The sequence below is a fragment of the Erpetoichthys calabaricus genome, chromosome 11 (genome assembly GCF_900747795.2).
Source record: "Erpetoichthys calabaricus chromosome 11, fErpCal1.3, whole genome shotgun sequence".
Lineage (NCBI taxonomy): Eukaryota > Metazoa > Chordata > Cladistia > Polypteriformes > Polypteridae > Erpetoichthys > Erpetoichthys calabaricus.
The window spans coordinates 72,640,229-72,654,580 of record NC_041404.2 but is presented as its reverse complement, the minus strand read 5'-3'; the positions used below and the strand labels follow the sequence as shown (position 1 = coordinate 72,654,580).

The window sequence follows — 14,352 nt, the reverse complement described above, 5'->3', positions numbered from 1 at the left end:
CCTTTTCTTAATTAGTGACCAGATTTTGCTGCTAATTAACTCTTTGCCTTAATTTTAATTGATGCACAACTTACGACTCAGGACCCTTAACTATTTCTTTTTACCTTAATTAGAAACCAAACAATATTAAGACACAAAATGAACCAACACATTCAGTTAGGTCCATAAATATTTGGACAGAGACAACTTTTTTCTAATTTTGGTTCTGTACATTACCACAATGAACTTTAAATGAAACAACTCCGATGCAGTTTGAAGTGCAGACTTTCAGCTTTAATTCAGTGGGGTGAACAAAACGATTGCATAACAATGTGAGGCAACTAAAGCATTTTTGTAACACAATCCAAGTCTAAAGCCTTGGAACATTGCCAGGCACGCCTTTAGAACACATCTGCATTGATGTTGCAGACAGGCTCCACTCCTCGGGCCCCAACTCCAGGACCGGATCTTGTGACTGGCTTTGTTTGTCTTTCTACTATCTGCAGTGTAAGCTGACATTAAACAAAGCAAAGTTATTTCTTCTATGTGATTTCTTACCACAGTATTACTAGGGAGGGATATCATCTTTTATGTTATATCTATATAGATTTGGGTTAAGTAACACGCCACAATCACAAAAGAACTCATTCCTAGGGAGCGAGCACCCCCTAGTGGACACAGTGAAGAAAGATGAATACAGAGGCTTTGGAAAGTATTCAGACTCCTTCACGTTCTGCACACTTTATTGTGTTGCAGATTTAAATGGATACAATTGCAGTTTTTACCCAACAATCAATACTCAACAACCCATAATGACAAAGTGAGATCATGTTTTCAGGAAAGTTTGTAAATTTAAGTAGAAACATTCACAGTGAAAATGAATATTTTTGTGTCACCCAACTGAAGATTGGAGGCAACACTTGAAGACAGAAGCTCATGGCCAGTCTGAAAGATTGTGAGTTGCTGTAGCGAGTATCAGACTGAGGGCTTCTGGGACTTCAGAACAGCCCTTTCAGCCAATGGAGCTTCTGTCTGTGTAGACTCCTCCTCCTCCCAGCCTTGGTCTGCTCATCCCTCTCATTACACTATTAATGCAATAAACTCATGTATTAGACACAGACTTAATGCAATCAAGCCTTTGTTTTTATTCTTAATTTTTGAATATTTCAATACATGTTTAATTTTTGAATATCTGAATACATGTTTTTTTCAGTGGAGAAGATCAGCGAAGCAAACTTGTATCCAGTAGACTATCAAAGGTCTACTTTCCCAAGATGCTCTATTTTCCATTCTAACATCAGTCTTTTCAAAAAAGCATTGGGAGGGTGTGTGTTGACCCACAACCACATAACAAATGTTCTACCTACTGTTTAGAAAAGCTGCATGGGTGGCCCTTAAAGCAGTGTGGACAGACTAAGACAGTGCCCGACAGCTTTGTGTTAGTTGATCGCTTGGGGTCGTTGACATGTGCTTAGGGACTAGGAGGCGTGATGAAGACATAGAGGAGAGCATGGAACTTGGTGGCAGTTCTGTGGCGCAGCAGAGTCATCTCTACATGAAGCTGGAAGTCCTGTGATGGGGAGGGAGGAGGGGCCAGCAGCGAAATAAGCCCAGTGTAGGGATCTGAACGACGAGCAGAAAACAGCCCCTCTTCATTGCCGCTCAAAATGTTAACCAAGACGTGATCGCCAGCAAAGATGGGAGGACTGTGTGCAATGCGGAAGATGTCAGCAGGAGTGCGGATGCTGGATGGAAAAGTGAGCCGATGGAAGGAAATGTGCTGTGGTGTTGACTGGCACTCGGAAAAACCCAGGCAGGATTCCCGTTCACAGCGGCTGAAGAAAACAGAAGGAGAAAAAGATAATGAAGTAAGAAAGAAGATCTTTGTTAAGAAGAAGTGGAAACCATGGAAATGGCGACTCACAACTCCTCTGTCCTCCGGTATCCTTGTGGGCATTGGATAGACAAACACCGGAAGTCTCCCTGAATATTAAAGCAGCTCTCAGTCAAAGAGCAGTTGTGGGTACCCAAAGTGCACTCGTCCACATCTGAAAGAGAAGCAGATGTCAGGGCAACACTTGTGCTCAGTATCTTCACTGCGCCTTGGCCATACTAGGCAAGGCCATTTGAGCAGAGACTCCAAAATAAGGAAAGATGCGATGGACTGAGACTTCCCATGAGCAGCACCCCTGGCCTGCCCGTGCACTCATTCTGCTTACTGCTGTAAGAAGGAAAATCCTCAGCTAAATGGCGATGATGTTGTTCTGACACCCAAGAAACATGGAGAACATTTTTTTGTTGCAATATGAGACAAATAGTGCTAATAAGAAATGAATAACCTTAGCATGTATTTTAACATACCCTGTAGAGCACCGATACCAGCCTTGTGTCCAGTGTGGCCAGGCCAGGGTCCAACCCTAAATCAGATCAAGCAGGTTCAGCAGTGTGGCGACTCGTTCACATTCTTTTTTGAGTGATTTGTTATAAATAAATGCATTTTGAAGTTACCCACCAAGAGTAGGAAACTCTAGGCTAAGGGGATACTGTTGGAGATTCTTTTACCATTGCATCTTGCACTCCTTTGAAGAATATGGTTATTTTTTATAACAATTGTTTGGTTATTAAACACTAGCCGAAGTATCCAGTGTTATCCAGATATATTTATATAATGATTTACGGTAAGAAAGCAAATATTTATGTGTTTTTTAAATGTTGACCCTTTTGTCATTGCTGGCTGAAATGCAACTCTCCAGTCTGTCATCCACACAACCTCTCTTATCAATTTATCTAACCTCACAAGTTCGGAATTTGTTCATTTTTGTGTGCGAGTGGATTCTATAATTGCCATAACGCCTTGCTGGGTTGGTGCCATGAACTCAAAGTCTATGCATTTTCTGGTTTAGTGTGGTTTCACAGATAATACCACATTAATAAACTACATGGCTGGCTGGATATTTGAATCCATGGAATGTGGAAAGCATCGACAGTTGGGTGAGCCATTCACAGACATCGCTGCAGCCCTTCATCTTATCACAGGAGAGAGCACTAGTTAGTGGTGGGATTCGATAATGCTGTAAGGGGGATTCAAAGTTGATTTGCAATTGGTGCCAATCATGACACTGAGTTGGTATCAAATCGAAATTATAACTCCATCATTAAATGAACTTGAATAAATGTCTACCATCAAAAAGTAATAAAGGTTATTAATGTCGTCATCAGTTGTTATCTTTATATACTGAACAGCTAAAAAAATCATTTTTCAATCTGTTTCATCATAGTTTCTCTATCGTAACAATTTGCGTATTTAGATGTGCGTCAATAACCCAATAATTCCCAGAAACCTGATTTCTAAAATGGCATGTAAATCTTTATTTTCATTAGAGAAATCGTGTTATTGGCCTCTGAAAAGCCTATTAACAGAGGTAGATTTTTCCGCAAATGACCCGGTTATGTGGCCATGTAAACCCTTAACCAGGTTACTTTTAAGGATTTTGTAGTCCACGCATGTCCTTTGCCCTCTCTCAGCCTGCGCAAGCATTTGCTTCGTTAACACTTTCAGCAGCTAGGGGTAGAAGCGTCCACAAATTACATTTCCTGAGAAAATGTCTGGCCAATTCATTATTGCTGCTTCTGGCTGAAATAATCTGTCTCAATATTTCACAACTCGATAAATTTATGTTGATGAGCTGAACGTACATTACTAAGTCTTGGAAGCAGAAGTATGGGCAACACATTAAAAGAATTGTGCATTTTGTAGTCGGATCACGTTTTAAAGTAACAAGAAACATGTAACACAATACTTTACTTTCCCCCACATATCTCATTATGTATATGCAAACATTTGGAAATCTGAAAATATCCCAAATCTGAAATGCTCCACCAGTACCTTCTTATATAATACGCTACCGTGGCTGTCCAGGATTTTAAATCACCTGTAGCTCGCAAATCATTTGACCTGAAATTTGGTGCACATATACTACGTGACGTCTACTGTCAGCTTTCAGGGTGATGATTAACCTCCAAGGTTGAAGGTCAACCCAAGAAGATCAGGGCCAAAAATCAAATAACCTGTAGTCTGAAATTTGGTACACATATATTATGCTGAAACTCTGCACTACAGCTTTATATTAAAAGCGAAGAGCTTTGGAATTTTTCATCTTTTTATTTTATTGTAGAATCAACTCTCAGCAGCGGGCAGAAGGGCGGCCATGTGGCGCATGTGTATAGGCGCCATTCCCATCCCTACCACTTTCGCCGTCACTTTCCTTACCTCTTCATATCTTAAATCATTCTTGAGGCAGATTGAAGACTTAAGTGCCATCTTAAGTGAAAAATTAAGGAAAACATACTAACTAGTTGCAACACAAACACTGACAATCAGTTTTAACACGAAAAGATGCCAACGAAAGAAGAGAAGAAGCGGGCCGCTAGGGTGAAGAAAATAAGAGCTGCTCAGGAAGCAGCAAGCGCATCAACCTCTGAGCAAACAAATGCTAAACGTACAGAGAAAGAGGATGAAAACTATGAACACTGAAGTCAAGTGGATTCACTGCACGTTATTGTGCCGTTACTGGTTAGGAAATATTTAGAAGCCAGCAGGTCAGTCAGCCCTGCACATCGGTCACAATGTTGCTTCATCCATTTCTATGCCTACCTTTACAGTTTCTCCCGTTGCTGGAAAGGGTGTAGCCGGACTTGGGGCACACACAATAAAAGCTGCTGGGGGTGTTGACACAACGAAAGGAGCAAAGTGTGCTGTCCATAGCACACTCATCAATGTCTGTGATGGGGAAAAAAAGAAAAAAAGATGCATCACATCAATACCTCAGGCCCAAAATCACTTCGCAAATGTTTTTCCCTTACAGAAAACCAGAAAGTTTGGTTCAGGCTAGCAAGACGCTAAGTTTGAATAGTTCACAGTTCCTAATGTTCTTTGTAAAATAATCAACATAGCATCCCATTAAACTGAGTTGAGATATGGGTATAGGGGGCTATCCTCAAAACATTCAGTGTACGATTTCCGCAACAGTCCAAAGCAAGGCCTACTCACACACCTTTGGGATTTCAAAAAGGCCCTACATAGACATGGGGACAACATGGAGGCTCACACAGATACAGACCAAGTATGGGATCTGAACCATAAAGCTACAGTGCTAACCAGTGTGCTGCCATTAAAACAAGATACAGTATATTTATAAAAACATGGTGGTGACCATCAAATTTAAACCTTTGGCCAATGTCTCTTTGTCATTTCTTACCCTCGCAGGTGGACCGGTCAGTCTGATTCAATACAAATCCCTTTTGACAGTAGCAGTAGAAGGAGCCATAGACATTTGCACACTCCTGACTGCAGGGAGCGCTCTCACACTCGTTCACATCTGTCAACAGTCCAAACAGACTTCAGGTCAGGGGGGGAATGGCCGCTAGACATTTGGTTGGGCTTTCCTTTAAGACACAGTTTGCTCACCTTGACAGTTCCTCTGGTTCTTGGTAAGTGTGTATCCAGGCTCACAGTCGCAGCTATATGACCCGGGCTCATTCCGGCATTTCTGAGCACAAACACGGCCCGAGTACTGGGTGCATTCATCAATGTCTGAAACAAAAGAGCAAACAAAAGTGACAACATTAAAAGCTGCTTGGCTCGAAGGTCAGAGGCACCAGCATCAAGAACCGTGGTTTAGTGCTGGAGGTAGAGAGCTGAGCAAGGGGCAAAGGCTTGGCCATACCCACGCATTGTCTGGTTACTGGATCAGCCTTGTACCCTCTGCTGCAGTCACATCGATAAGTACCAGGCGCATTGATGCATATCTGCCCATTTGAACAGCGGTGAACTCCCGAACTACATTCATCCACATCTGACTTGAGCGTGTTGAAAGGTGGAAGGAAGTACATGTGTAAATTAACAAGAGAAATGCTCAAAAAATTCAACCAAATCATAAAATATTCTAAAACCTAAGAAAACTGGCAGAACAGCAGAGACTTGGGAATGTAAATCAAAAGACCAACCAACACACCGCATCCCATCTTCACTGGCATGGTAACCTCGTCCACAGCTAATGATGTGCCGGTGGCATGCGTACGACCCAATCGTGTTGATGCAGTTGTAGCCCTCAGTACAAGGAGACACCAACGCACTGCACTCATCGATGTCTGTGAGAGAGAAGAATCCGAGAGAAAAAGCAGTCATAGCACTTGTTTAAATGACACAATTATCTAGTGGTCTAGGAGACTGGAGGACCATCATACTTTATGTTCATGCAGTCAGATTACTACAATTAAAGGAAAGTCAATCAGGGCAGCTGAGGAACATCAAGCCAGAAGTGTAGCACACCAAAGCAGACCAAGATAGGCAGATGTGATAGTTCTCTGGCCTCATGGAACCTCCATGTTTTATTGTCATCTGTAGTTTTTAAAATTCATTAGCTCCACCTCTGGCACTATCAGAATTACTAGATGCTATAAAGTCACTTCAAGGCGGGAAAGCAGCAGGCCCTGATGGCTACCCTGCAGAATTTTATAAGAAATTCTCCACTCAGCTAGCTCCCCTCCTATTAGCAACATTTACAGAAGCTAGAAAGAATCAAATTCTACCTCAAACTTTTCGCCAAGCATTAATCACCGTCTTTCCTAAACAAAATAAGGACTTATGCATCATACAGACCAATTTCCCTTCTGAATAATGATGTTAGGATACTCTCAAAAATCATAGCTAGAAGGATGGAGAAAGTGCTGCCTTCAGTAATATCACAAGATCAAACTGGATTTATCAAGGGTTAACACTTATCCTCCAATCTTCGACACCTGTTTAATGTAATATACTCACCAACAAAGTCAAACACCCCAGAAATAATATTATCATTGGATGCAGAAAAAACATTTGATAGGAATGAATGGAAATACCTTTTCACTACATTAGAGAAATTTGGGTTTGACCCGAATATTTGTGCATGGATCAAACTACTGTATACCAATCCAGAAACTTCAGTTTGTATTCACAACATTTGTTCAGACTACTTTAAATTAGAACATGGTACCAGACAAGGATGCCTCTTGTCACCACTGCTATTTGCAATCGCCATTGAACCACTGGCGGTTCACTGTCGAAATGCGGATCAGATAAATGGGATTATCAGAGAAGGACTGGAACAGAAAATTTCTCTATATGCAGATGATATGGTACTGTATATATCAGACCCACAAAATTCTGTGCCTGCAGTCTTAACAGCACTTACAGAATTTCAAAAGATCTCTGGTCTCAGAATTAATTTGAATAAAAGTATACTCTTTCCAGTGAATTCACAAGCATATAATATTAGATTGGACACCCTACCTTTTACCATAGCAGATCAGTTTAAATACCTAGGGGTAAATATCACAAGTAAACATAAAGCTCTTTATCAACAAAATTTAGCCGTCTGTATGGAAAAAATTAAGCAAGACTTGCATAGATGGTCAACCCTTCATCTCACTCTAGCTGGAAGAATTAACATTAAGATGAATATTCTTCCTAAGCTTCTTTTTTTATTTCAAAACATTCCAATATACACCAATAAATCATTTTTTAAGCAATTAGATTCAACAATAACCTTATTTATTTGGAACTTGAAACATCCACGTATCAAAAGAGCGACCCTACAAAGACCTAAGGCAGAAGGTAGCATGGCTCTGCCTAAGTTTCAGTTTTATTACTGGGCAGCAAACATACAAGCTATAAAAACTTCAACACAAATAGATGAACATACACAGGCCTGGTCTGCAATAGAAGTAAAATCCTGCAGTACTTCTTTATATTCCCTGCTTTGTGCCCCAATAAATGCAAGTTATCGGCAATATACTAATAACCCAATTGTGCTTCACTCGCTCAGAATATGGAACGAATGTAGAAAGCATTTTAAGATGGAGAAGCTTTTATCTGTGGCACCTCTGCAAGAGAACCACCTCTTTCAACCCTCGCAAACATATGCAGTTTTTAATATCTGGAAAAGATTTGGGATTAAATTGCTCAGAGATCTTTATATAGACAACATCTTTGCATCCTACGAACAATTACATTCCAAATTTAACTTTCCAGCTACACATTTCTTTCACTATCTTCAAATCAGGAACTTTGTTAAACAGAACCTGCCCAATTTTCCTCATCTTGCACCCTCGTCCATGCTGGAAAAAATATTGCTCAATTTCAGGGACTTAGACACCATCACTGCAATATATAAAATTATTTTACAGTCCCTCCCTTTCAAAGATCCAAGAGGACAATGTGAAAAAGATCTTAATATATCATAAAGGGAGTGGAAGGTAGCAATGCAGAGACTTCACTCGAGCTCCATATGCGCAAAGCATACAATTATACAACTCAAAATTATATATCAAGCACATCTGTCTCACCTAAAACTGTCCAAAATGTTCCCAGGGCAAGATCCAACCTGCGAACACTGCACTCAAGTTCCAGCCTCACTGGGTCACATGTTTTGGGCCTGCGCCAAATTAACATCATATTACCAACATTTTTAAGTGCCTTTCAGACAGCCTTGGTGTCACAATCCCTCCTAACCCATTAACAGTTGTGTTTGGTGTTCTTCCAGATGGGTTTAAAATGGAGAAGGACAAACAAACTGATTGCATTCACTACACTTTTGGCACGCAGACTTATTTTGCTAAACTGGAAGAATCCTAACTCTCCTCTTTTAGGTCAGTGGGTAACCGATGTTTTATACTATTTGAAACTGGAAAAAAATAAATATACAGTTAGAGGATCTATACAGATTTTTTTTAAAAACCTGGCAGGATATAATCTATAAAATTTTAGAATAAGCTCTTAAAGCACCGAGGAAGTAATTATCTCCGCATTTCTTTTTCTTCTCCATTCATCTCTACTAGCCTATTAAACTCATCAGTTTAAGTATGTTTACAAGCCTTAAGTTCTACCCCGTTGGCCATGCTTTCTCTCTCAGGGGTGGGGGTCGACTTGTTTTTCAATCTTATTTTTTGTAAAAATTGATCAATTTGTATGAATGATTACAATAAAATTAATAAAACTATATAAAAAAAAAATTCATTAGCTCCTTTGACATTTTAACTAAAGAGAGAAGCACCCTACAAAGGTACCCATAGTTAAAACACTGTTCAAACATACATTCACAGTTGCCTGCTGGCTGAGAAGGGATCTGTTATTTTTTTTAAAGATGATAATGCACTACTTGACAGAGTATTGTGGTCCTTGTCCTTATTATGCTGTGGTAAAATGACACCCTACGCCACAATTTGCTACGCAACGTGCCGTCTTCTAGTGTTATTCTCCTTGCTGATACCTGCATCAATGTCCTTCTTCACTTTTAATTTTTTTGAATATCATCACATACTTTGCGATTTGTACTTATGCCCTGCAATGATCTGGCATCCTCTTCAGGGCTGGTTCTGCTGACCCCAAACAGATTAAGTATGTTTAGCAGCAACACTGCATTTACTTAAAAATATTTTGCAATCAAAGAACCTAAAATTAAAAAGACTGGTGGAAAAAAAAAACTTTGGAGACAAAAGTCTGTAAAAGGCCGTTTTAGACATTAGAACGTCATTTCAAGTTTGGACATGTCAAACTGTGGACAACACGGATGTTGAAGTTTAAGCCCAAGCATGGAAACCAGTGTGTAGGTGGCGGTCATTGACATCAAGACTTATTGTGGAGTATGCTGAAGGACAGAGGGAGATCATGGGAAGAATATATGAAGCAAACAATTCAATCTTTTGCAAGTTAATTTTGGTGACGTGTCATTATTGAAAACAGCTTAAGTATGTAAAATGAAATCACAAGTCACCAGATCATCTTAAACAGTGTCAAGTACTGGCTGAGGAATAAGTGCCAGAACCAGAAGCAATGAAGGCAGGCAGGACTATGTCATCTATAACACCCACTGTAGGAGAGAGGGCATCCCAGATGAGACAGATAGGAATACATAACCTGGATGGGAGGTCAGTGTAATGACGCAGATGAATTGGCCAGCGGAACAAATAAATAACTTTGTAACTGACTGGTGTAAAATAATTGGTGGACCAACTGAAGCTGGAAGTCGGGAGCAGTTCAATCACCAATACATCAGGTGACAGTGGTCCTCACAAAGGAACCCAGTCAGGGTCCCCACATTCAAACAGAGTGCTGTTGTGGGAGGACCTCCCTACTTTTACTGTGACCCCGAAGTGCTTCACAGAAGATGTGATGTGGTGCTGGTAGCATTACTGGGGTCCAGCATACAAGGAAGCCCACTGCCACACATGGAGAGACAGAGACGAGTGGCAGCAAGCAAAACTCAACTGGAGGATGGAAGGAGAAATATTTAGTGGTTCAGAACGATTATAATTGTATTTGTGGCTGATTGTTGGAAGAGGTCTGTGAGAAGGTGCTTAAGAAGGAATAAAAAGCCTTTATTTTATTCACATAGTGTGTGCTGTATTACTGTGTCTGTGGTTTGGGGCTCTCTGGCTCCCCCTTGTGGTTAGACCACAAAAAAAATTTGGAAGACAATAAGCTAAGTAGCGGGTTCTCCTGATTGGTCTTTCACAGTCACTGAGGCAGCCTCTGGACTTTGGCACTGCTAATAACCCAAATACTGGGTGCTCCACAAATCTCAGACCCCACTCTGCTCAAGGAGTCCGAGATTTATCTTGAGTTGTCCTAGGCTCCTGAACACACCCAAGTTCTTTTTGCTCTTGGCCCAGAGATTAAATGAAGCTAGTAGCTCTGGGCGTCTTTTTCTGCGGGATACAACTATTACTAATACTACTATTGTTCTAGTAATTGTGGAGGACGGCAGGCAGAACAAAAGTGGGGATTACAGTAGCAGTGAGTAATTTTGTGAAATATGATGCTCACGCCCCAGCCCATCCTGAACAAACCATTCGCTATACTCATTGAAGGAACTCACATCATGAAACTAAAGGAAAACTTATCAGCTGTAAGCCCGTGACAGTCAAGCAGCAGAATCCTTCAATATCAGGCCATATTGGAGAAATGTTAACAGTCAGGAAGGAGCTCAACAACATCAAAAAAAAAAAAAAAAAAAATCAACATTATATCCCATTTGCATTTTCACAACCAAAATCTACTGTTCTGTGTACAAAAATATGGGATATGAATAGGCAGTGATAAAGTGAATACAAAAACAACTCAGGGGGTTAAGATATTAGCCACCAAAGGCCCTATGCCTGACTTCTACAACAGGCCACATACAGTAGAAATGGGCTTATCTACAATGGGCTTATCATACCTGACTCACGCTTGAAGTGTGTGGATTTTGTCCCTAAGGACATTGGGTTGAGGATCATGTCATCAAGCCCTCTCAGATGTCATCATGTCTTTCAATGTTAACCTTATCTCCCAGCCTCTAATGTCAATGCCGTTTTAGACGACACATAGGATGACCTGTCATAGGCCACTATACAACAATAGATGACATGGCAGGACACTTTTATGTTCTCCCCACACTACACATATACTGAACGTGACAATAGAAAGGACAGCCACAAAGCTACTGATTAACTGTGGGCTGGATAACATCTACAGTCTGCTTCACCATAACAAGCACATGGACACGTGACATGAACAGAGCTACGACTAGACGGTCCCTGCCATAAGAGCCTTTGTACTTGTTGAGATGTCCAATGGATCCAACACTGATGGTGCTTGGGGCGGAAGAGGTACAACTTAAAAATTTAAGTGGCTTGACTTTAAAACACTTGTCACTGGAGATTTTCATCAGAGGCTGACTCAGTACATAATGCAAATAACAGAAACAGAAAGAATAATCAATAATTAGCTTAAGGTGCTTTAAGAAAGCATCAAGCAAACATAAAACCTTCTCTTTATATAATGCCTTTCTATAGTGAATACCATCTCAAGGCAGTTCACGAGTAGACACACGTTGTTAGATCTGAAAAGACAATGGGAGGTCTGAATATCGAGAGGAGTCGTAGTGGACTCAACGCTATTAAAAGTCCAGAGAGTGATCAGAAGCCATTAAGAAGGCTAACAGAATGTTAGATCAGCGTTTCTCAACCTTTGTGGTATCACGACCCAGTTTTTCACATGCTACTGTGTTCAAGACCCTCCATGAATGCAGTGCAATTGTCTGAGTGGGGAGAGTGGGGTGGTCCACCTCTGGTGAATTGAGCAGGATCATCAAATCCAGTGATGCTGCTGCTGTGAATTGAGCGCAATCATTGGAGCGGCGGTTGGGGTTGGCCGTAGCCCACCTGTAATGTTGCCACAGCACACAGGTTGGGAAAGACCATGTTAGGTTAAGTAGCACGATGTGTGGAGTACAGGTCCAAGGAGGTTGTGCTCAAGCTTTATAACACACTGATGAGGCCTCGTCTTGAGTACTGTGTGCAGTTTTGGTCTCCAGGCTACAAAATGGACATAGCAGCACTAGAAAAGGTCCAGAGAAGAGCGACTAGGCTGATTCCAGGGCTACAGGTGTTGAATTATGAAGAAACATTAAAAGAGCTGAGCCGTTTCAGTTTAAGCAAAAGAAGATTAAGAGGTGACATGATTGAAGTGTTTAAAATTATGAAGGGAATTAGTGCAGTGGATCAAGACTTATTTTAAAATGAGTTCATTGAGAACACGGGGACACAGTTGGAAACTTGTTAAGGGTAAATTTCGCACAAACATTATAAAGATTTTCTTTACTCAAAGAACGATAGAAACTTGGAATAAGCTACCAAGTAGTGTGGTAGACAGTAAGACTTTAGGGACTTTCAAAACTCGACTTGATGTTTAGAATTAAGTGGATAGGACTGGCGAGCTTTGTTGGGCTGAATGGCCTGTTCTCGTCTACAGTGTTCTAAAGTTTAAGTGCACTCCTCTATTTTTTCCAAACGCTTGCTAAGTAAAGGGGTCACAGTGGATTAGAGAAACAGGAATCACACAAATGGTAAATAACAGTGACACTCTAGTAGTCAAGTTTGTGTGCACATACCTCATTTTTATGAAAACAAAATTAGGCCATAATGTGAACCTTTCCCACTAAGTATAAGTAGAATCATTTCATTCAGCCAGAGCCGTGTTAACATATGGGCACAATGGGTGCTGGTCAGGGGCCCCAGGAGCATAAGGGCCCACAATGTTTCTGTTTTGCTATCAAAGTAGGGGTCCCAGTGCACTATTTTGTCCAGGGGGCCTATGATTCTGGTAAGACGTCCCCACATTCAGTTAACATTTGTCACTTGTCTTTTTGTATTACTTATAAGTTATTCATATTGAAATGATAATACTACTTACTACAAATTAAAACTGGTTGAGGTTATTAGCATTTACATAATGCTATAAACTATTATAAGGAAGACATTTCGGAACATGGTCACACTCACAAGTCTGCTAATGTCACATATTACACAGGCCTATGGCAGGCCATTCATCAAAAATGACGTGGGCTACCTTACCAAGGTGTCATCTCGCTTCACAGTAATGCCTTAACAACTGAGTTTGTGCTATTGTACTTTGCAGGGATGATGACGGATCACCCTCCTCACACCAACTGACTTCCATTTTTATAATAATATGGGATGGGAGGAAAAAATCACACAGGAGGTCAGTAATCTGTACTGATGGTGATGCAGAGAGTGTTGTGATGTAAGCCTGCAGGGACTTCTAGGCATGATGGGGGACTTAGTGTCACATCATAAGAAAGAGCTGAGCAGGATTTGAAAGTTTACATAGAAAAGGCGTTCTTAATCAACCCTTTTGTTTTGTTTTAAAAGATGACAAGCCTTTGAATAAATGCTCAGTGGTACAAGTATGTTTTATTGTATTTATTGAGATGTCTTTGTATTTTAAGAAACTAGGGGGCTTCGCCCCCTGCTCGCTTTGCTCGCCACCCCCCCTCCCCCCGGCCTGCACGACGCGCCAGTCACTTCACGTCTCTGCCACTCGCATATATGGATTTCACTTTCACCAAACAACAAATCTTTTAATTCTTGTGGATACGCCTCTTCATTGGGAAGAAACACTACTTTTCCCTGATGGCAACATGAATTAGATTATCTACAAGTCTCTGACTTAAAATTTGAATCCGAACAATATCTACATACAATATATGGATATGGGTGATATGACAGAAGTATCTGTTTTTGCTGTTCCGTTGTTTCACAGAGTAATAATTTCCGTTTGTTAGCGCTAATGCGATCTTTACTAACAGTTTTTGTTTAACCTGCTCTGCATTTATGTTTCATGTTGCGTTATAGGTATTCGTTGTGTTGTACGTTTTTGTTTTTTTCTGCTTTGAAATTAACAAGCAAATACTTTTTAAACTTATACTTTTTAAATATTTTTTTTTTTTTTTTTTTTTTTTTTTTTTTTAAAGTCAGATCCCACCGCTGTTA

The 14,352-nt window shown here is 40.5% G+C and overlaps 1 protein-coding gene across 1 annotated transcript in view; it reads right to left on the bottom strand.

The window, feature by feature from the left end:
- Positions 1 to 1,138: 1,138 nt before the first annotated feature.
- The window catches only part of LOC114660571 (fibulin-1-like), a 28,396-nt gene continuing 15,182 nt past the window's right edge, over positions 1,139 to 14,352 (bottom strand). The window contains exons 9-15 of the mRNA XM_051933587.1: positions 5,986 to 6,129; positions 5,706 to 5,834; positions 5,447 to 5,572; positions 5,238 to 5,357; positions 4,634 to 4,759; positions 1,904 to 2,027; positions 1,139 to 1,814 (exon numbers count right to left, since the gene is read on the bottom strand). Of these exons, the coding sequence (XP_051789547.1) occupies positions 1,451 to 1,814; positions 1,904 to 2,027; positions 4,634 to 4,759; positions 5,238 to 5,357; positions 5,447 to 5,572; positions 5,706 to 5,834; positions 5,986 to 6,129 (1,133 nt within the window). The 3' untranslated portion in view covers positions 1,139 to 1,450. The remainder of the gene's footprint in view (positions 1,815 to 1,903; positions 2,028 to 4,633; positions 4,760 to 5,237; positions 5,358 to 5,446; positions 5,573 to 5,705; positions 5,835 to 5,985; positions 6,130 to 14,352) is intronic.